Source organism: Physeter macrocephalus, chromosome 5 (genome assembly GCF_002837175.3).
Source record: "Physeter macrocephalus isolate SW-GA chromosome 5, ASM283717v5, whole genome shotgun sequence".
Classification (NCBI taxonomy): domain Eukaryota; kingdom Metazoa; phylum Chordata; class Mammalia; order Artiodactyla; family Physeteridae; genus Physeter; species Physeter macrocephalus.
In genome coordinates, this window is record NC_041218.1 from 23363387 (window position 1) to 23384372 (window position 20986).

The following is a 20986-nucleotide window of genomic DNA, read 5'->3' on the forward strand; positions in this document are numbered from 1 at the left end:
TCTGCGCTCTGTGCCAGGGGTTACCCCACAGCAGCCGCGCGCCGGGAGCCAGGCCCCGCCCCCTCCACAGCTATTGGTTGAGACCTTTCTCCGCAGCCCCACCCTGCAGCGCGATTGGCTGTTCGACCTCTCTGAGCGGGACTTGGAGGGGGCTCATTCAAGGGATTTTTTTCCCCCCCTTTTTTTCCCACTCCCGCGGCGTCGCTGGTAGCCTGACACTCCTGGGTCGGCTCTTAGCTCCACCTCCCACGTCCTGGGCCTTGAGCTCTAGGTGGTCAGCTCTGCTTCTCACTAGGTGTCCCTCACCCCCTCCCAAATAGCGACCTTTTCGCGGAGCTCTAGTCTCCGCCTCCTGCTCCACTGCAGTCTTCGTTTCCCCAGTCTCACAGACCTCTGCCCCCAAGTCCTGGCTCCTGAATACTTTCCAAATCCCGCTTCAGTCGAAGGGGAGGGATGGCACTGCCGGGTGGCCAGGGACACCGCAGGAAACGAGCGACTCTCTTCTCTGGAAGCTGAGATTTCAGAGGCGAACTCCTTCCACTCGGAGTGAGGGCTTGACTGGGAGAGTGGGGGTTGAGGGGTGGAGTGGGGCTTTTTTACTTCACTGAAATTGCTGGTGCCTTTCCGGGCTGTTCCTGGCCATCTGCCTTTCTCTGCTGAAGGGGGGCATCTTCCTCATGGTGTGAGCTAGGGAGTAAAAGTTGATTGGAGAACAAATCCCCAGCGCCACCTGTTCCGCAGTCCTTTCCTTCATTCTAAGATGCTAAGGGCTCAGTGTTACCTGGGGCAAATGAGGCTGTGTGGTTTGCCCACTTTGGAATTTACGTTAAAAGCGTCTTACAGTAAATATGTGTGCAGTCTGGGATAGTAATAGAAGCCCCAAACAAGTTGGGGGGGGATTGTTGAACTGCCACTTTGTTCCAGGCATTGCACTAGACTCTTCCCAGATATATCTCTCCTACAGGTTGTTTTCACTAATCCAATATTAGTGACAAGGAAACCGGGACTCTCAGAGACTAATTACTCCTTGCTCGCAATTCCCAAGGTATCATATTCTAATATCTTGTTTCAGTGTCTCTCACTGGAGGAAACTCTGCTCTTCTCTTGGCTAACTTCTATTCTTTCTTAAAGATTCTATTTAGTCATCACCTCCTCCTCCAGAAAGCCTTTCTTTTGACCCTCATCAACCCACTCAGGCTGTGCTGGTGTCAGCCAAGTCTGCCTGGATCCACAATCCTTATATTTTCTACTATATCCTCAAAGTAAGGGGCCCAAAGGAATTATCCCCCCTTGTATCATATCTCTCCCTCACGCTTTCCTCTGCTAATTAGTAGGTGACAGATCAAGGCAGAGTTGAGAGTGAGCACTCCTTGGAGATTTCTGAGTTCCTTTCTCTCCCTGGTCTCCAACATCTCCTTACTGTGTACCCAACCACAATTTTCCCTTTCCTCTCCCATTCCCACCACCCACCCACCTCAACCTGGAGATAAGCTCTCTGAGAGTAGCTTTTGTTCATCTGTGTATTGCTCATTTCTGTGTGTTTAGCACAGGGTTTCTTCTGTACTCTCAACTGAAAAATGTCTTGTCGTGGGGAGCTGTTTTGTGCACTGTAGAATGTTTAGCAGAATCCCTGGCCTCTTTTCACGAGATGCCAGCAGTACCCTCCCCCTAGCTGTGACAACCAAAAATGTTTCCAGATATTGCAAAATATCCCTGGGTGGGGTTGCGGGGGGGCAAAATCTTCTGTGGTTGAGACCCACTGGTTTAAACAGAATTGAATTGATATGAATTTCTAAGAAAGTCCCTGATTCAAGGCCTAAACTATTTGATTTTGGAATTTTTTTCAGGGTATAATTTTGTTAAACCCTTAAAGATTCATACTCTGCTTTAAAATTCACAACCCACACCTAGCTCATCACTGCTTCAGTGTGGTAAACCTGCCAAAGCACAGCCCATTGGGGCTTCTTAATAAAATAATTTTCTACCTTCCCTCTTCCCAGTACATCTCCTCCTAAGCAGTCAGAGCTCTAGGATTGACAAGCCCAGAACTTCATATTCTTTTGTGAACCTAGTCAATCATCAGGATCCTCAACAATGGTGACATACAGGAGTGGCTAATTTTGAGGTTTTGTTCTTTTTCCAACCTATCCCTAGGGCCAAGGGAGCAGAGTAATCTTCAGTTAGGAGTAGAATTGAGGACAACAGCTCTCAAGTCCCCTCTGGCCTTTATGTAAAGCCATTTGCTGAGCCTAGAGCTCCATCTGGCTTCACTTTGGGAGATGGGGTTTAAAAAAGCAGTGCTATGGAGATTGCAAAGAATCAGCATGGGGAGAGACCTCAATCCAGTATCTTTTCCACACTGCAGTAGAATGGGAGCCAGTAAAGATCAGACATCTGTCTGATCATTAGAGGCCCAGACTTTCAGAGCTCATCATAAGCAGGAAGATATCTGGAAACAACTACTGGAAGAAGTAACAAGAAACCACAGATTAACTGAAAACTTTGAAACTCTGGGCCATGTAACTGGCACACACTCAATTTCTTTTAGCTTATTTGTCAACAAAGAAGTGACAGCCATCAACACCACTGACCACAGAGGTACCCATAAATATACCTTGGAGCTAATTAGGGACTGGTCCACATTTTGCAGAGATGGCTCCAGTGTGGAATTATTTTTAAACCTACACTACCACTTTCCCTTGTCCCCAAACTCAGGTATTCGGAGGCTGCTGGCAGAGGGCTAGAGGTATAAATAGGTATAGTTACAAGGACCAAACATACCCCTTTCCCCATATAAGCACTCCACTTTAATCCAGAGGTTGGATATGTGATTATATAGATAACACCTGGCATTGAAAAAGCTTAAAAATAAGATTGCAGGAAGTCTTAAAATACCTAGTTTTTTGGGCTTCCCTGGTGGCGCAGTAGTTGAGAGTCCGCCTGCCGATGCAGGGGACACGGGTTCGTGCCCCGGTCCGGGAAGATCCCACATGCCGCGGAGCGGCTGGGCCCGTGAGCCATGGCCGCTGAGCCTGCGCGTCCGGAGCCTGTGCTCCGCAACGGAAGAGGCCACAGTGGTGAGAGGCCCGCGTACCGCAAAAAAAAAACCACCTAGTTTTTGAGGGTATCAGGCAGCCAGGATAAAACAGTACAATAGAAAAAGGACAGAATACCCTCTTTGCCTTATAAAGAGCACATGTGGGTGTAATGAGGCAATTCAGGCTGTAGGGCCCTAGGCTGAGACAAGGAATCGATATTTATGTAGTACCTAGTGTTTGCTGGGTCTGTAAGCAATATTTTAAAAATTAAATCAGGTCATTAAATCTTTACTCTAGGAGATAAGCATTATCCATTTCACAGGCAAGAAAACTGAGGCTCTGAATGGTTATATAATTTGGCCCAGTCACACAACTTGTAAATGGTAGAGCTGGTCAACTCAGCCTGACTCCAAGCTCTTTTCACAGTATCACGAGATTGAGAAACTGCACAGCAGTGGGCAGCCTGGGATTACCCTGTGAATCTGAAACTAAGACCGAGGCACTCAAGTTTCCATCCTTCACAAAAGAGGAGTCAAACCTTGCTGTAGTGGAGCAAATCCTGTCAGCTGGCTTACAGGCTCCATGCTAGCTGCTGCACTCTCCTCTGAGAATGGGCCACCTTTGAACCACTTCCAATTGCCCAGGCTATTCCAGCCCTGTGGCCCTTTGTTTAGACAAACAGAAGTCAAAGTGGCATGAGATTCTGATAGAGAAGAAAACATCTTGCATACAGGATATAGAACTCGTTTAGGTTGTCAACTAAAGAAAGTGGCTATCTTTAGTAGCTATTTCTCAAAAATGGCTACTCTACTGGTAGTTGAGAAAGAACAGGCAGTTGGACTCATCCTCTGGTTATGATTTAGTCAGGTAAAACCTGACTTAGAGACAATTCTCTGCTAGATTCATTTCTTTCTTCTCTTTGGTTGGATGTCATAGTCAGGTCCTGTAGTCAGGGTCTTTTGGTCCCAAACCACAGGATGCTGCCTTTCTGTGCTCTCCAGCTTATGGCAGCACACAGAGGGCTTGGGGGACCAAGAACCAAGCTTTAGTTTCTCTGCCTTAAGCCTGTACTTCTCAACTCCCCAGAGTGGTCGCTTTACGAAAGCAGGGTCTTTATACACATAACGGGGTGGGCAGTGGGGGAAGGGTGATATTTATGAGTGGAATGACCCACCATGGAACAAGGGACTCAAGGCTAAGGACACTTAAACATGCCTATTGGTAAGTGTTTCAGCTTTTCACATCCTTGCGCTACAGCAGGCTCTCTAGCCTGTTGCCCAGAAGCCTCTCTCATCTCTAAATTCCTAGTTCACTGAAGCAAGGAATACTCTCAGTACAAGAGTCCATTTTAGGGCGGGCTTCCCTGGTGGTGCAGTGGTTGAGAATCCGCCTGCCGATGCAGGGGACACGGGTTCGTGCCCTGGTCCGGGAAGATCCCACATGCCGTGGAGCGGCTGGGCCCGTGAGCCATGGCCGCTGAGCCTGCGCGTCCGGAGCCTGTGCCCCGCAACGGGAGAGGCCACAACAGTGAGAGGCCCGCGTACAGAAAAAAAAAAAAAAAAAAATCCATTTTAAGAATATTTTATTTATCTTTTGAGATTACATATTCATTATTGCTGATCTAATACAATCACTTAGACAAAGATTTCCAAGAGCCTCTCAGATACGGTGATCTTTAGAGGTTTTATTTCCTTTCAGTTAGATGACAAAGAGAACTAGATGATTTTACATATATATGTATGTATATATAGTTTAGAACTTGTCCACATATAATTTGCTGGTGTTGCCTATTTTTTCCTGTAATTTTCCTTTATTAAAAAAGCTTAATGCAACAATGCATTTTGATTTCTTTTTTAAACCCATGACGAAGTTAATTTTGAGAGAACCACAGGAGCAGCAATTTCAGATCTGTTCAGAGAAAAGCCAAGCAGCAAAAAAGCTTTGCAGGAGTATGTGGCCATGGGGAGCCGTGCTCATATGGGAGGGGAGGATGAGGAGGTAGGAGGGCAGAGGGAAGGTAGACCAGATACTTTTTTCTTTAAATGAGAAAAAGAAAACAGTATTTCCATTAAGAAGGCAAAAAACCTTGAAAACTAGCACAAATTCATTGCAGAGAAAATGGTAAGATCCCCATAGGCCAGGGCCACATATAAAGAGCTAATTAGTCTTCTTTCCCATGCTTCCAGATACCTAGGATGCATCTAAGGTGAGAGCTCGAGGGAAGAAGATGCATTTGTTCTGATTACACGGGCAGAAAGAATAACGACCAAATTCCAACACCAAGGTAGAACCCAAATACTCAGGAGGCCTGGACCTCCTCTTCCTGAATGGTCACGACACAGAGCTCCCAGAAAGAAACTAAGTGTGGTCATCTGAAACTCAAAGGCAAATACCTCACCATGGGTAGCAACATGGACAACCTAACCTAGAAGCCCAGTGTGGCTCTTTTTCATTTGGAATGGGTCTCTTCACATTTTCAAGGCAGAGTATATTCTGTCAGGATCAGCACATAGTAAGCTCCACAGGCAGCCAGGCTTTGCTGAGAAACAGCAAGTTATGACTTTGGCTTAAGAACATAATAAGCTAGAGTCCAGATATCTGCCTAATGGAATCTTCTCTGGATATAAGATGAGATACAAATTTCATCTTCTGAATCTTCTGTTAAAGGGATCCAATTAATTAATACAAAAGCCAGAACTGCGTGGGCAAAAGGAAGAATTGAATGGCCTAGTGGGATTTTCAGCATTTATGATCTTCTCCATGAAAGAATACAGCCACGCATGTGGCATTTTTCCAGTACTTGCTAAGACATACGGCCTCTGAGGAACTAGATTCTATGGGCTGAGACTGTGTACTATTTAATGAGGCAAACAACCATTTACCTAAGATCCACCTCCCTACCTCCAAAGGGAAGGTCACTTCCAGACTAGCTCTGTGGGTATATGTGAAGACCAGGAGAAGCTGGAGAAGGTAGAAATCGGAGAGCAGAATTAGGGTGGGAAGGTTATGGTGATCGTGGGTGGTCTGGTGTTTCCTTGGGTCACCTTGGTCTTGAGACTTTGAGGCAGACCAGGATAGGGGAAAAATGGAAAAACAAAACTGAGAGTGTTAAATAGGGTTGGCAGGGGGAAAAAGGACTCATTTCATTCAAGATTCCTAGGACCACTCCAGACTTTAACTCTTAGAACCAATCTGGTCCCAATGGAACCCTTAAGGCCAGCAGGTCAGTCTCTAAAAGGAATCCAACTCTTAGGTGGGACACAAAATTTCAGGCTGCTCACATTACACATTTTTTGTAATATTGGAGTTACTCAAGAAACTACCTCTGGAATACAGAATCCCAAGATGGCCAGAACATAAAAAGATATCCCAGCAGAGAAGAAAGACCACAGACCAAATTGCAGAGACATTAGATCTCAGTTTCATATTCAATGGCACTGGCCAAAGGGATGAATGTTTGACGAGGTTCAAACTACTCAAACTAGCTTTGATCATCTGGATTCAGTTTACACTGTCATCTCTGTATAGCTTAGCCAGTTAAGCTGCAAAGCCCTTCCCAGGAGACAAATAAATATATTCTGCTTCTTTAGGGTGTTGAGCTGTGGGTCTGAAAGATCTGTCGCATTTCTGAAGGCCTGCTCTCCCAAACCCCTTGGAAAGTAAGCCTTTCCCTGCTCAGTTTCAGAAGGAGTTTTAGGCAATAGGAGGAAGTTTCAGGAAGCAGTGTTTCACAACAAGCCTCCTTTTCTGAGACAGTGCCAATCTGTAGGGAGCTTCCTGGGAAACTATCCAGTTAAATGACGAGGAAGTAAAATTATGGGCCCCAGCGGGGCTGGCCCTCACTTCCTGAGCAGAGGCTAGTTGGGTTAGAAAGAGGGCAAAACAAATGTCTGATAAACATCAGAGCTGCTGAGGAAATAATAGAGGCACATTCCTCTTGGAACCTGAAATTGTTATAATGGACATAAATATTCAAGGAGAAGAAAGGAGTCCTGGGTAAGGAAGGAGACTCCCAGGAAGCACAGGCACAGCTGAGTTCTTGGTGTAGCTTGCCAAAGCCACAACACTCCTTCCTTCTTTCCATTTTATAAAGAAGGCAGTGATAGTGATGGTCAAGGCTGGGAACCCAGGCCATGTTAATTCAGTGGCTTCCAAAAGGCCTCACCCGGGGAAGGGCCAAAGCTGAGAAAGGCAGCTGCTAAAAATTTATTCCAGAAAACCTCAGAGAAGGAGGAGTCTGGAATCCATGGACTAACTCCCGAGAACAATGACCAGTGCTCAGGATTCTGAGTCAATGGGGAATGACTCAAAAGATCCGCTGGGAACCCCATTTCTTTCCTTCCTCAGCCTGACTTCTGCGGCTCTCACAGCCCTCAGGACAGCAACCACACTCTGGGCCAAGGTGACATTTATTATTTAGGTTAATAAATAAATAACCTAACATATAGGGTGAGCACGGCAGGCAGCTGATTGGAGAAGCAGCTTGCTGGGTTCTTTCCTGTATAGGAGTGGAGAAAAGACTTGGAGTTCTATTCCTTAAAACTTCTTCTGGCTTGAGTTACAGGAACTTAATACCTGCAGGAAAAAAGAAAGATGAGACTGTGATGTTATCAGCTTGTGGGGATGCTGGGACATGAAGAGCCTGCCTAAAGGTATAACGGGGAGGCAGGGACTTTTCTGCAGTGTATGGTGAGGGTAGATAAATGTGGTGCTTTTTCACATCAATGAAGAAGGCCAGTTTTTCTCCATACAGGGGTAAAACATCATATCAAGAAGATGAAATGGCAAATTCAGGAAAGGGAACACGATTTAATGTCTGGAGAAGGCCTCAAAGAATCCTTTGGGGGTGGTAGTGAGGGGGAGTGGGTTTATTTTCCTGAGTTCATGTAAATATGGTGATGGATGAAAAGACCAATTCCAGTGCAGGAAGCTCATCACTACTCAGGCTTCCCTATTTTATGGGGAGTCCAAGGCACCTGTAGTAATTGGGCTTGAAGGGCCCGTTCTTGTTGAGCCCCAGATACTTGGCCTGTTCATCTGTCAGCTCGGTCAGGTGGGCATCAAAGGTGGGCAGGTGTAGGCTGGCCACATACTCATCTGGAACAGATCACAAAAGACCTGGTATAAGCATTCTTGCCTCTTGTCTGGCTGTTCTCTCCAGCCTTAAAAAGTTGGAAGACACCTTCTAATTCTCAGAGCTGAATGAAAAATGCTTAACTTTTGCTCACTGGCCCTCAATTCTAAGGAATGGTTGCTTGAGCTTAAGCCCAGTACTTTCCAAAGTCATAACATTTCTTCTTTACAAGCTGTTTCAGCCTTGAACCTTTCCTTCTCCCCAGAAAAGTGAGAAATGAAAGAAGCAATAGGCCTTAGAATCTAAAAGAAAGGATGGACAGTGGGTGGACTAAAAAACAGGAAGCTCCAACTTTAGTTCTGCCTTGAACTTTATACTTTAGGTCACTCAGAAATCTAACACTTGGGGAGCTCCAAAAGGAGTGACTGAGAAGGACACTACACCCTTAGTTCTTATGGGTTCCTATTTACATTCTCTTACCTGAATACATATTGCTTATTCAGAATTTTGAGTCATTTCCTATGTATTTGTTTGGTCTCCCTAACTTCATTATACATTCAGTTATGGACTGTTCTACTCTTTTATATTCTTCCAAAGTGTCTATTAAAGGGATAATATGTCAACTTCTCACAGTTGCTGTGCATCTAATGCTGAAGCAAAACAAAACCAGAAGCTGATTTATTCCCTGATCTTTGGCTTGGGAGTTTATAAACATACGGTATCAGTTCAGGTGTTTGAAGCAGGTTCTTTAAAAATTTAAGACAGTTTAATGTTTCTCCTATACGGAACGGCCACATAACTAAACTCTTAAAAGAAGCTATTCAGAGTCTTTCCTTTGGCCTGAAGCAACAGGGTCAGAGTTAGAAGGTGTAGTATGAAAGTCTTCTTGGTCTGAGAAAAGTTTGGTAGGAGCTACTTAGCAGCCTAGAACTGGAGAAAGTCAAATGTCACAAGGTAGGAGATGATACCTCTTTCTTGCGGGGGGAAGAGTTTTTTTTTTCCTTTGAGATTTTTTTCTTGTGTAATAGATACTTTGGGAAAATCCTTAAAATTCACAGGCAGGTAAACTAAATCACAGCAAAATGTCCTTACTTCATTAGGACAACCTATTTGGAAAATGTGATAAATCAACTGTGGATGAAATCTAAGAATCCTAGCTCCTACTTTAGAAGATGAAGATATCTTTTTTCTATCCCTAAGAAATATAATGCCCCCAAACTTCCCTTAGCCTCTGACTCTGAACTACTTGGTAAGGACTGGGATAGAAGCACTCATGCTTACCCATTTTCTTGGGCAACAGGTAGACATCCTGCTTATAGCGACCCTCAGGAGCATTGTAGAGTTCTATCAAGGCAAGAGCCTAGAAAAGCAGAGAAATGGATGCTGACGTGCCATTCACAGCAATCTATCCCATACCAAGTGAAACCCTGATGGGCTAATGACTCTCTCCAGCCCACTGCTTCCCCACTCTGAAGGCCTTACCTGAGTAGTTGCGGTGATCGAGAGCACAAATGTAGGCACTGTGGAGCAGCTTAGGTTCAGCAGACGGCCCTAGAAAGCAAAGGTTAACACAAAAATGGGTTGGTTAGATTACGTCTCTGGCTTTGAGGAGTGAGGGAAGAACACGACAGCCATTTTCCAAACACCTCCCAACTAACATGCTGGACAAAAAGCCAGGTGTTCAATCAGTGGAAATGAACTGATTGACATTTGAGTGAAATGTTAAGAAATTCTGGAAAATCTGATGAAGATAATAAGATAAAAGATCTCTGCGTTTATGTAAAAAGGAATAGAGATAGTCACATGATACTGAGGCTTATGCCAAGGAAGGGTATATTTCCCTTGAATTTTCTACTTTCTACAACAGAATATCTTCCTTCTGAGGCATCGATATTCCTTCGAAAAACTGTCCTAAACAATGATCTGGTCAAATCCAAGGGCAATCTCTCCAGGTTGTGATGGGAGATATTTTTTGACTTAGGAAGCTGTGATGGTTTCTGTGCTTTTTCCTCAACCTGGTTCTCCTGAATTCAAGGGCAGTCATGTATTTCCAGTGGGTGATTCAGAGAGTTAGAATGACTAGAACCTTCCCCCCAATGCCATTCTTTCCTACTTTATTTCCTAGGAACCTTGACCACGTTTTTTGCTCAACCATTGTAGCCAAAAACAACTATGGTGCTAGCTTTTGTCACCAAAATTACTAGATGGGACCTAGAAATAAGTCACCAGACAGTGGGCTGACTTTAAAGCAGTTAGTGAATATTTAACAACCTGCCGATCCCCTCCCTGTACACACTCCTGTACATACTTTATGGATGCCCTAAAGTATTTGAGAAGGTGAGATAAGGTGAGAAAAGGTGAAGAGAATAGGAAGAAGACTCAAAAATAAATTTAAAGGCCCCTAGATGAAGACAGTATATGTTTTATATTTTCATATTCAGTTTCTTTAATTAAAATAAAAGACTGAAAATCAAAACTCAAGGAAAGTATTATTGTCCCCCTTGTAATCTTGGTATCTTTCCCTGAAGAAGAGAAAGTGTTAAGGTAAAAACAGGGGGCATTGTTACAGCTGTCAGAAATCTAGGATAGGAAAGAGAAGCTGTCAAGAAAGGAAAAGTGGCCAAACATTGATATGGGAGTCTAAGTGGCCTGAAAGTCAAGAGTAAGGCTGAGCTAGAAGAAGCCAGGAAAGGGAAATATCAATTACACAACCAATACATAGCTGGGTATCTACTACACGTCTGGCTCAGTTTAGGGGAATGGACACTCAGAAACAGGGAATCTATTAACAAAGACATGACCTTCTCAGAATTTGCCTAAGATTATCTTAGTTACAGTCAGAAATATCTACTTTGTGCTTCCTGATTAAACCATCCCACAAATGACATTATCTCTTTATAAGCATCACTCAAAGTGGCAATGGTTCTATCCATTAATTCCTTCCACAGTAATAAGTGATTGTCTGACTCAACCTGTAGAGTGACATAGAGAGACAGGATAATTGGTGAAAAGTGGGGAACCAAAATAGTTTCTTAATTGCTGAATGAAAAGACCTTTCACAATTAGATGTAAAATCCATTGGTAAAGTAGTTAAGCTTATTCTTAAGAGGAGTTGAAAGTATGAGAGAACATGAGGGGGAGGAGACATGGGTACTGCAGTCTCTCCTGTCAGGGGTGAACTTCTCCAGCCTCAGGTCTTACCTCTGCCAGCAACACTATCCTCTTGCCATCAGGCCATATTACATGGTCAACTTGGGATCTCACTCGCTCCCAGGTCAGTTCTGGTGTCCGAAGACTCGCCTGGAACACATACAGCAAGCACATCATCAGCCATGCCAAGTCCCACTTTCTGGATGGAAAGATGTCGACGGGAGCCATTTCAAATAGCAAGTTGAAAGAAGCAACCAACATGCCAGATGGAGAATACCTGTCCTGGGTTGGTTAGGACTGTTCCATTTCAGGGAATTTAATCTTAGGCCCAGCCAGGGAGAGATCACTCAGGATGTCATTCCACAACATATACTGTGCGCCCACTCTGCTGAGCACAGTAAAAGGTGCTATGGGAAATATAAAAGAAACCAAAGACATGGTTTCTGCCTTCAAAAAGCTCATACTTTAGTTTGGGACACAAAACAATACATATGTGAGGGGATAAAAGCCTTTAATACTTATGAAGCAACATGCAAACAAGTGCAAATTAATACAGTGCAAACTGAATACATAAGTGCTGAAGAGACACAGAAAAAAGGAGGGTCAGGGATGAGTGAGATTAGTTAGAGAAGAATGAATGTCCTACACACAGCATGCCGAGGCCCAAGGTTCTGCTCTCATGTCCCAACATCCCAGGTTCCACCTTCTCAATGATGGTGGTTCACCCTAAAGTTACAGAAGTTTTGTGACCTAAGTGCAAATGTGAGGTGGCCTTTAGAGCAATGCTTAATGGTAGAGTAAAGCTCCCAATGGCTCACCCTCCTTCCATTTCTGTATATTGTATATTCCGAGAAGAGAAGAAATGTTAAGTTTATTAACAGCAGCAATCAAATAACAGTCACAGGGTTTAGACTTAAGGCAACAACTTCCTTCTTCCAAGAGGCAATGCCTAAAATAGAAAGGGAGTCTGTACTCTAAGACTACCTACCCATTGGCTCAAGTTGGTAAAATTGAGAAGTTCTACCAAATAGTAGTTATCAGACAAATAAAGAGAAACACTTCAGTTATACGACAATCATTTACTGGAGTACATACTGTATTCTAGGCATTAGAGCAAAGAACACTATTATAGATAAGACTGTGGACTCCTCTACTAGACTGTGAGCTGTTTATTGACAGGGACTGTACCTTCTTTTCTTTACTAATCTAGTGGGAAAGAAAGACATATAACTATAATTATATTCAGTATATTCAGGACTTTATTAATGGTCTGGACCATTTCTTTATTAGGTAGATTGAAAATATAAAATCTCTTCAGATGTCAAGTTTCATAAATTAGTTCAACCTTTCTAGAGGGCAATTTGGCAGTAGCTAACAAAATTTTATATGTACCTAATCTTTGACCAATCAAATTCACTTTTAGGCCTCTATCCTACAGAAATACTTGTTCAAGTTCAGAAATATAAGTGCCCACGAATGTTTGACCCAACATTATTTGTAATAGCAAAAAATGTAAATCAACATGGGAATAGCTAAGTAAATCAAGATAATTCCATGCAATGGAATATAATGTAGTTCTCAAAAAAAATTAGTAGATCTGTATTTGTTAACATGAAAACCATACATTAATAAGTGAAAAAATCAAGCTGCAGAAATAATATGCTGTAACCTCAATTTTGTAAATTTTTTGCTTCTTACTTGACACATATTTATATTGCTTGAATTTTAAATTGAGGAAGTACTACTTTAAAATTAGGATTTTAAAAAGAAATTTTATAAACACTAGAAATAGAGTTAAAAAGAATTTAAGCAAATAGGCCATTTTGGGACGTTAAGGATATACAGAGTAAATCCCTCGGCCTTTAGAAATATCACCATGGAGGACAATAACCATGTAGAGCCAAGAGATACTCCTTGGTAACACTAGCAATTCTTTTATTGAGATAATGGGACTTTAAAGTATTTCAAGTTCTTAATGTTTCATACTCCTAATCTTCCATTGGACAAGCAATCTTGATGACTGGAAGTAAAGAGCTGACACAATGATAACAAGAGTCTCTTGTCTTAGGAAGTATTCCCTGGGAAAAAAGATGTGGTGGAATCAAGGAAAGGGAACTTCTTAGGAACATCATAAACATGATCAGTGCTTAGTAGAGGCAATTTACTAGAGCACTGGGATGGCTGTGATGCAAGCAAAAGACCTGAGGGTTTAAAATGGGGTTTGAAGAGCAACTTGGTTAAGTTATCCCCAGCACGGCCCATGCAGTTCCAATAAACCATTAAAGTCTATTTGGCATTTACCCTCCTTGAGAGAAGGGTTTCCTATGGCTAGCACAGTTTTACAAGAATTTCTCTTAAAGACATCCAATGTCTCTCCTGTGGATTTACAATCACTAAGCAATCTACCAGGAAAAAGGTCCCCTATGCCCACTCCCTTCCCAAACTAGGTGTACGTCCCACTGTAAAGCCAAGAACAGCTGTGGTTCTAGTTCTGCGAAGCATGGAGTCAGTAGCAGGTCTCAGGCTGTAATTCTTTGGCTGGCAAAAACTTTTTTTTTTTAATTTATTTACTTTATTTATTTATTATTTTTGGCTGCGTTGGGTCTTCGTTGCTGCACACAGGCTTTCTCCAGTTGTGGCGAGCGGGGTCTACTCTTCGTTGCGGTGCACGGGCTTCTCATTGCAGTGGCTTTTCGTTGCGGAGCAAGGGCTCTAGGCGTGCAGGCTCAGTAGTTGTGGCGCACGGGCTTAGCCGCTCCGTGGCATGTGGGATCTTCCCGGACCAGGGCTCGAACCCATGTCCCCTGCATTGGCAGGTGGATTCTTAACCACTGCACCACCAGTGTAGCCCAGGCTGGCAAAAACTTTTAAAGCATGTGTACATAATGGTTTAACCACCTGAACTGTGAAGCTTACAATCACACAGGCTGTCTATGTGATATATACGGGTAAGCAGGTTTCTTTTCAAGAGAAAGGAAGTATGTGACAGAAAGACTTGGACAAAAGGCAGCTAAGAGCACATCCCTATCACAGGTGCCCTAAGTATTCATGGTATTATTTTTTCAGAAAAAAATACAGCTTTCTAAATGACCAACTCTTTCCATGAGCAATTGCTTCCTAAAAATGCAGCAGCCAACATCCCAAGGTTAGGTAAACTGTAAATTCCTCCACAAAAAAAGATCCTTACATTTTTGGTCACTAAAAACTCTGGATAAAAATTTACCAAATCATTTTCCTTCCCAGTTTTGCTGAGTTAACTTATAGTGATTCCTCTCTTTTTATCATACTCTGCACCCAATCCATGTAGCGAAGCTCACTGGTCCTACCTTCAAAATATATCACTTCTTATCACCTCCATTGTTTATCCATCTAATCCAAGCTTCCTCCTTCTATTGCTGGAAATACTGAAAGAGTTTGCTATCGTCCCTATCACCACTCAAGCTCCAGAAGTGTTTCCTTCAAACAACAGCCAAGGTTATTTTTTAAAACATACGTCAGATTTCATCAGTCACCCACTCAAAACCTTCCAATGGCTTCACTTGTATGCAGAATAAAATCTAAAGTCCGTACCATGGCCTACAAAGCTCTACATATCCCGCTACCTCCTTGCTGCCTCTTATTCTCATTCCCTTGCCCATTCTGTTCCTGCCACAATGGCACCTTTTCTGTTCCTCAAACACATCAAGCATGTTTCTACCTCACGGTCTTTACTCACCATTCTCTCTGAATAGAATGGTCATTCAAGTTTTTGTTCAAATGTTATCTCCTCAAAGACACCTTCTTTGATCACCCTAATTAAATAGCAACCTCAATGTCCTCATCTTTTTGTTTTACTTCAGTATTAGGCACTAACTGAAAATAACTGTATTTTTTTTTTTTTGGCTGTGTTGGGTCTTCGTTGCTGCGCGTGGGCCTTCTCTAGTTGCAGCGAGCGGGGGCTACTCTTCATTGCGGTGTGCGGGCTTCTCATTGTGGTGGCTTCTCTTCTTGCAGGGCACAGGCTCTAGGCGCGCAGGCTTCAGCAGTTGTGGCGCGTGGGCTCAGTAGTTGTGGCTCGTGGGCTCTAGAGTGCAGGCTCAGTAGTTGTGGTGCACGGGCTTGGTTGCTCCGCGACATGTGGGATCCTCCTGGACCAGAGTTCGAACCCGTGTCCCCTGCATTGGCAGGCGGATTCTTAACCACTGTGTCACCAGGGAAGTCATAACTGTCTATTTAGTAATTGTTTACCACAGTAGAATATAAGCTCCAGGAAAGCAAGCATATTGTTCACTGTTATTTCTTCAGCCAATTAGTACTTAGCACAGAGCAGAGCGAGTACTCAACACAAATTTGCTAAGTAGTGAATGAACATTCTGGAATCAATGTTTAGTTGAGTTTGCTATTTCCTTAAATTTCACTTTGCATGCCCTGTGACACTACCATTGAAAGTTGCATAATTAAACATTTCCAAAGTCATTCTGAACATCTCCCTTTCTGGACCACTTAGTTTAGTCATATACTTTCTGCTAAGAAGAGCACAAAGAGAGTTGAAAGATGGCTCTTGGCTAGTGTCAGTGTCAGATACTGGGGCTACCTAGCAATACCTGCAAAAGTAGGTCTAGTCTCAATGCAGCAGCCAGGGTGATACTTTTAAAATAAAAAAATCATCCTTTTAAAACAGAAGGCATAAATCCTACAGTGGCTCCATATTCCCCTCAGAACACAATCAGGAGTTCTTACAATGGCCTCTGAGGTCTTATAAGATGTGGCTCATTACCTCTCTGAGCTCATTTTCCACTCTTCCCTGCCCCATGCTCTTCTGCTCTAGTCATACTGGCCTCACTGTTGATCCTCAAACAGCCTAGGCAACTCGTGCATTGGGGCATTTGCTCTGGCTGTTCCCTCATCTTGAAACGTCCTTCACCTAAAAGTCAACATGGCTAATTCCTTCAGATATGCTCAACCATCACCTTTTTTTTTTGCGGTACGCGGGCCTCTCCCGTTGCGGAGCACAGGCTCCGGACGCGCAGGCTCAGCGGCCATGGCTCACGGGCCCAGCCGCTCCATGACATGTGGGATCTTCCCGGACTGGGGCACGAACCCATGTCCCCTGCATCGGCAGGCGGATTCTCAACTACTGCGCCACCAGGGAAGCCCCATCACCTTCTTAATGAGGCTTATACCTTGATCCCTCTATCTAAAATTACAACCCAGCACTCTTGATTTCCCCTTACCATGCTCTGCTTTTTCTTTTTTCTACGGTGCTTTCACCTTCTAACATACTATAAGTTTTACTTATTATGTTTATTGTCCTTCTTCTCACTAAAATATAAGTTCCACGAAGGCAGGAATCTTTGCCTGTTTTGTGCACTGATCCCAAGCATATAGAGCAGGAGCTGGCATATAGCAATCACAAAATAAATATTCATGATTGAAGGTAAAGAGTCTCCTGACCTTTATCCTGAGAGATTACTTATATCTGGGCTGCATTTGAAGAAGAGATTACCACCACAATTTGAAGGTAATCTAAAAAGCATGAGGAGATCATAGTATAACATACAGAAAAACAGGGAATTCCCTGGTAGTTCAGTGTTAGGACTCGGTGATTTCACTGCCTGAACCTGAGCCCAGGTTCAATCCCTGATCAGGTCAGGGAACTAAGATCCTGCAAACTGTGAAGCATGACCAAAACAAAACAAAACAAAACAAACAAACTAAAAAACAAAAAAAACAGGGCTTCCCTGGTGGCACAGTGGTTGGGGGTCCGCCTGACGATGCAGGGGACGCGGGTTCGTGCCCCGGTCCGGGAAGATCCCACATGCCGCGGAGCGGCTGGGCCCGTGAGCCACGGCCGCTGAGCCTGCGCGTCCGGAGCCTGTGCTCCACAACGGGAGAGGCTGCAACGGTGAGGGGCCCGTGTACCTCAAAAAAACAAAAACAAAAACAAAAAAAACCAACCAAACAAACAAAAACATACAGAAAAACAAAAACAAAAAAACTGGACTAGAAGTAAAAAAACCTGAATTTTGTGCTTCAATTTCATTTTTGAATCAATGGCTATGACTGAACAATGTACTTAAGCTTTTATTTTCCCAACTGAAAATCAGGAATAAGAATACTGCCTCGTGGGGTGGTCAAGAGGATGAAATGAGATAAAGCAAAAATATAAAAATTACATGACTGCATTTGAAATTATCTTTATTTTAGAGCTTCTTGAAGGTTTAGAATGGAAATTCCTTCCCCGTTAGCTTACTCAGAATATTTCACTTCAGGGCTCAGAGCATGACCACTTCCCTTTAAGCTTTTTCCATCTGGGGGCTCTACAATCAGATCAATCCAGAAAAGGACAATCATAGGCTAGATAGTTTTAGAAATATTAATACCTTTGACCATTTAGTAAACAGGCAGTATGGCACAAAAGTGAAACTTAACCAAAAAACCAAACCAAACAAAAAAAACCAACAAAAAACCCCCCAAAACAACAACAATAAAAAATCCCTCAAAAACACAAACTAAATAAATTACTCATTATATGCAAAATATCATGGTAAGACAGAGTAATGGAGCCATGCCACTCCAAAACCTCAAGGGTAGAAACAGGCTTTGGTAGGTTGTTTTTCCAGCTATTTTTAATAACAGAAGAATAGAGCACAGAGTTAAAAAGAGAAACCATTTAAAATAGATATCCAACAGGCTCTCAGTATATCAACTGATCCTTACCTGGCAATACTGAATGAAGCTCAATCAGAGCAGCCTTCAGTGGAGATGAAAGCATGCTTTGCTTGAGCCATTTACCCAGAGAGAAATACAGTTGTGTCAGAAAAATGCCATAAAAACTTAAAACCAGAGTGAAAGTCACACTGAGAGATACTTTGGTAAGTCTGAAAAGAAATAAATAACACTTCTATTAACTATTACTTGGGCACCTTAATAGGATCAAGTGTTCTGTTGGGTCAGAAAATTTTAGGTGACTATAATAAAACTAGAGAACCAAAGCTATAGGTTTTCCAGGTTTGAGGAACACATGCTACTGAATTGATTGTGACATCTACAGATCCAATACTACAGTTTGGAAAATATGTTAAGGGGAGACCTAGCCCCATAAAAGAGGGAGAGAAAAGGGAAACCACCATATTTGACAGACACAGTCAATCTTAAGCAGTGTTCTCATCCCAGCCCATAGATTTCCCTCCCTTGACTTGTTTCCTTGGACCAACCTACTAATCTCACCTTTATGGCAAAATCAAATCTCTCCAAAGTGCTGACTAGCATACTGACTCACATTTATTGTATCCTTTTTGTAGTTTTTTTTTTTTTTTTTGCGGTACGCGGGCCTCTCACTGCTGTGGCCTCTCCCGTTGTGGAGCACAGGCTCCGGATGCGCGGGCTCAGCGGCCATGGCTCACGGGCCCAGCCGCTCCGCAGCAGGTGGGATCTTCCCGGACCGGGGCACAAACCCATGTCCCCTGCATCGGCAGTCAGACTCTCAACCACTGCGCCACCCGGGAAGGCCCTTTTTGTAGTTTTGAGTTTACCCAGCTCTTAATCCTAATCATAAAGATAAAATGGCTTACAGTACAAGTAGGTATCAAGCTTAGGTGGAAAAAAAACTATCATTTGAAATGATTAAGTTGAGATAAAGAAGCTTTGTAGAATCCATATGCACAAGCCATAAGGCTAGTGAGTGAATAGACTGTGAACAACTCTACCAGTACAGTCATGTTTAGGATGGCTGGTGACCCTGCTCTTTCTTCTTCTAGTTTATGTTTCTTGGGAAGGAGAGAGAGAGAGAAAAAAACAAAACCCAGTGATGAGTCACTTGAACTTACCACGTCAATCTCCGTGTTGGAATGTCCCATGTTACAAACGATGCAGCTATTCTTCATACGGTCTAAGTGCTCTCTGGTTACCACATTCTTGTTACCTTAAAAACAGAAGAGATAGTCACATGAAAAAGAATGAAGTTGGACCTCTTCCTCACACCATATGTAAACTTAACTTAAAATGGATCAGAGACCTAAATATAAGAGCTAAAACTATAAAACTCGTAGCAAAGCATAGGAATAAATCTTTGTGACCTGGGTTAGGCAATGGTTTCTTAGATAACACCTAAAGCACAAGCAACCAAAGAAAAAATAAACTGGACTACACTGAAATTGAAAACATTTGTGCTGCAAACGATACCACTAAGAAAGTGAACAGACAACCTACACAATGGGACAAAATATTTGCAAATCATAAATCTGATAAAAACTCTTACAACTCAATAATAAAATTTATAAAGAACTCTTAAAAATCAATAATAAAAAGACAGCTCATTTTAAAAATGAGTAAAGGATCTGAATAGACATTCTTAAAAGAAGATGTACAAAAGATGTGCCAACACACACATGAAAAGATGCTCAACATCATTAGGGAAAGGCAAATCAAAACCACAGTGACACACTATTTCACACATACTAGGATAGCTATAATCCAAAAATCAGATAATAACAAGTGTTGACAAGGATGTGGAGAAACTGCAACTCTCATGCATTGTTGGCAGGATTGTAAAATAATGTAGTTACTTTGGAAAAGTTTGGCATTTTCTCAAAATGTTAAAAGTAGTTACCATATGATCCAACAATTCCACTTGTAGGCATATACCCAAGAGAACTGAAGACATGTTCACAGAAAAACTTGTACACAATGTTCATAGCAGCATTATTCATAATAGCCAAAAAGTAAAAACAACCCAAGTGTCCATCAACTGATGAATGGATATCACTGAAATGTGATATAACCTTAAATGGAATATTATTCAGCAGTCAAAAGGAATGAAATACTGATACACACTACAACATACATGAACCCTGAAAATATTATGCTAGGTAATAAAAAGGCAGTCACAAAAGACTACATATTGTATGATTCTGTTTATATGAAATATCTGGAATAGGCAAATCTATATAGAGAGAGAATTTAATGGTAGCCTAGGGCTGAGGAAAAGTGAAGGGTAGAAAGAAGAGTAACTGCTAATGTTATAAGATTTATTTTGGGGATGATGAAAATGTTCTGGAATTAGATAATGGGATGTTGTACAACTTTAGTAAAAATCACTGAACTGTATGCTTTATTTTTTAAAGATTTTTCTTTGATGTGGACCATTTTTTTTTTTTTTTTTTTTTTTTTTGCTGTACGCGGGCCTCTCACTGTTGTGGCCTCTCCCGTTGTGGAGCACAGGCTCCGGACGTGCAGGCTCAGCGGCCATGGCTCATGGGCCCAGCCGCTCTGCGGCATGTGGGATCTTCCCAGACCAGGGCACGAACCCGTGTCCCCTGCATCGGCAGGCGGACTCTCAACCACTGCGCCACCAGGGAAGCCCAGATGTGGACCATTTTTAAAGCCTTTATTGAATTTGTTACAATATTGCTTCTGTTTTATGCTTTTGTTTTATGGCCCCAAGGCATGTGGGATCTTAGCTTCCCCTACCAGGGATCGAACCCACCCCCCCTACATTGGAAGGTGAAGTGTTAACCACTAGACCACCAGGGAAGTCCCTGAACTGTATACTTTTTTATTTTTATTTTTTTGAATTTTATTTAATTTATTTTTTTATACAGCAGGTTCTTTTTTTTTTTTTTTTTCCGGTACGCGGGCCTCTCACCGCTCTGGCCTCTCCCGTTGTGGAGCACAGGCTCCGGACGCGCAGGCTCAGCGGCCATGGCTCACGGGCCCAGCCGCTCCGCGGCATGTGGGGTCTTCC

General features: G+C 42.8%; 1 protein-coding gene across 4 annotated transcripts in view; it reads right to left on the reverse strand.

The window, feature by feature from the left end:
• Positions 1-5939: 5939 nt before the first annotated feature.
• Positions 5940-20986, reverse strand: part of AHCYL2 (adenosylhomocysteinase like 2) — a 165525-nt gene continuing 150478 nt past the window's right edge. For 3 of the 4 annotated variants that reach the window (XM_024128428.3, XM_024128419.3, XM_024128448.3), the window contains exons 12-17: positions 19071-19165; positions 11314-11412; positions 9595-9663; positions 9394-9472; positions 8015-8135; positions 5940-7613 (exon numbers count right to left, since the gene is read on the reverse strand). In XM_024128428.3, the coding sequence (XP_023984196.1) occupies positions 7607-7613; positions 8015-8135; positions 9394-9472; positions 9595-9663; positions 11314-11412; positions 19071-19165 (470 nt within the window). In that variant the 3' untranslated portion in view covers positions 5940-7606. Of the gene's footprint in view, positions 7614-7678; positions 8136-9393; positions 9473-9594; positions 9664-11313; positions 11413-19070; positions 19166-20986 lie in introns of those variants that run through there. The other variant, XM_024128416.3, reaches the window with a different exon arrangement.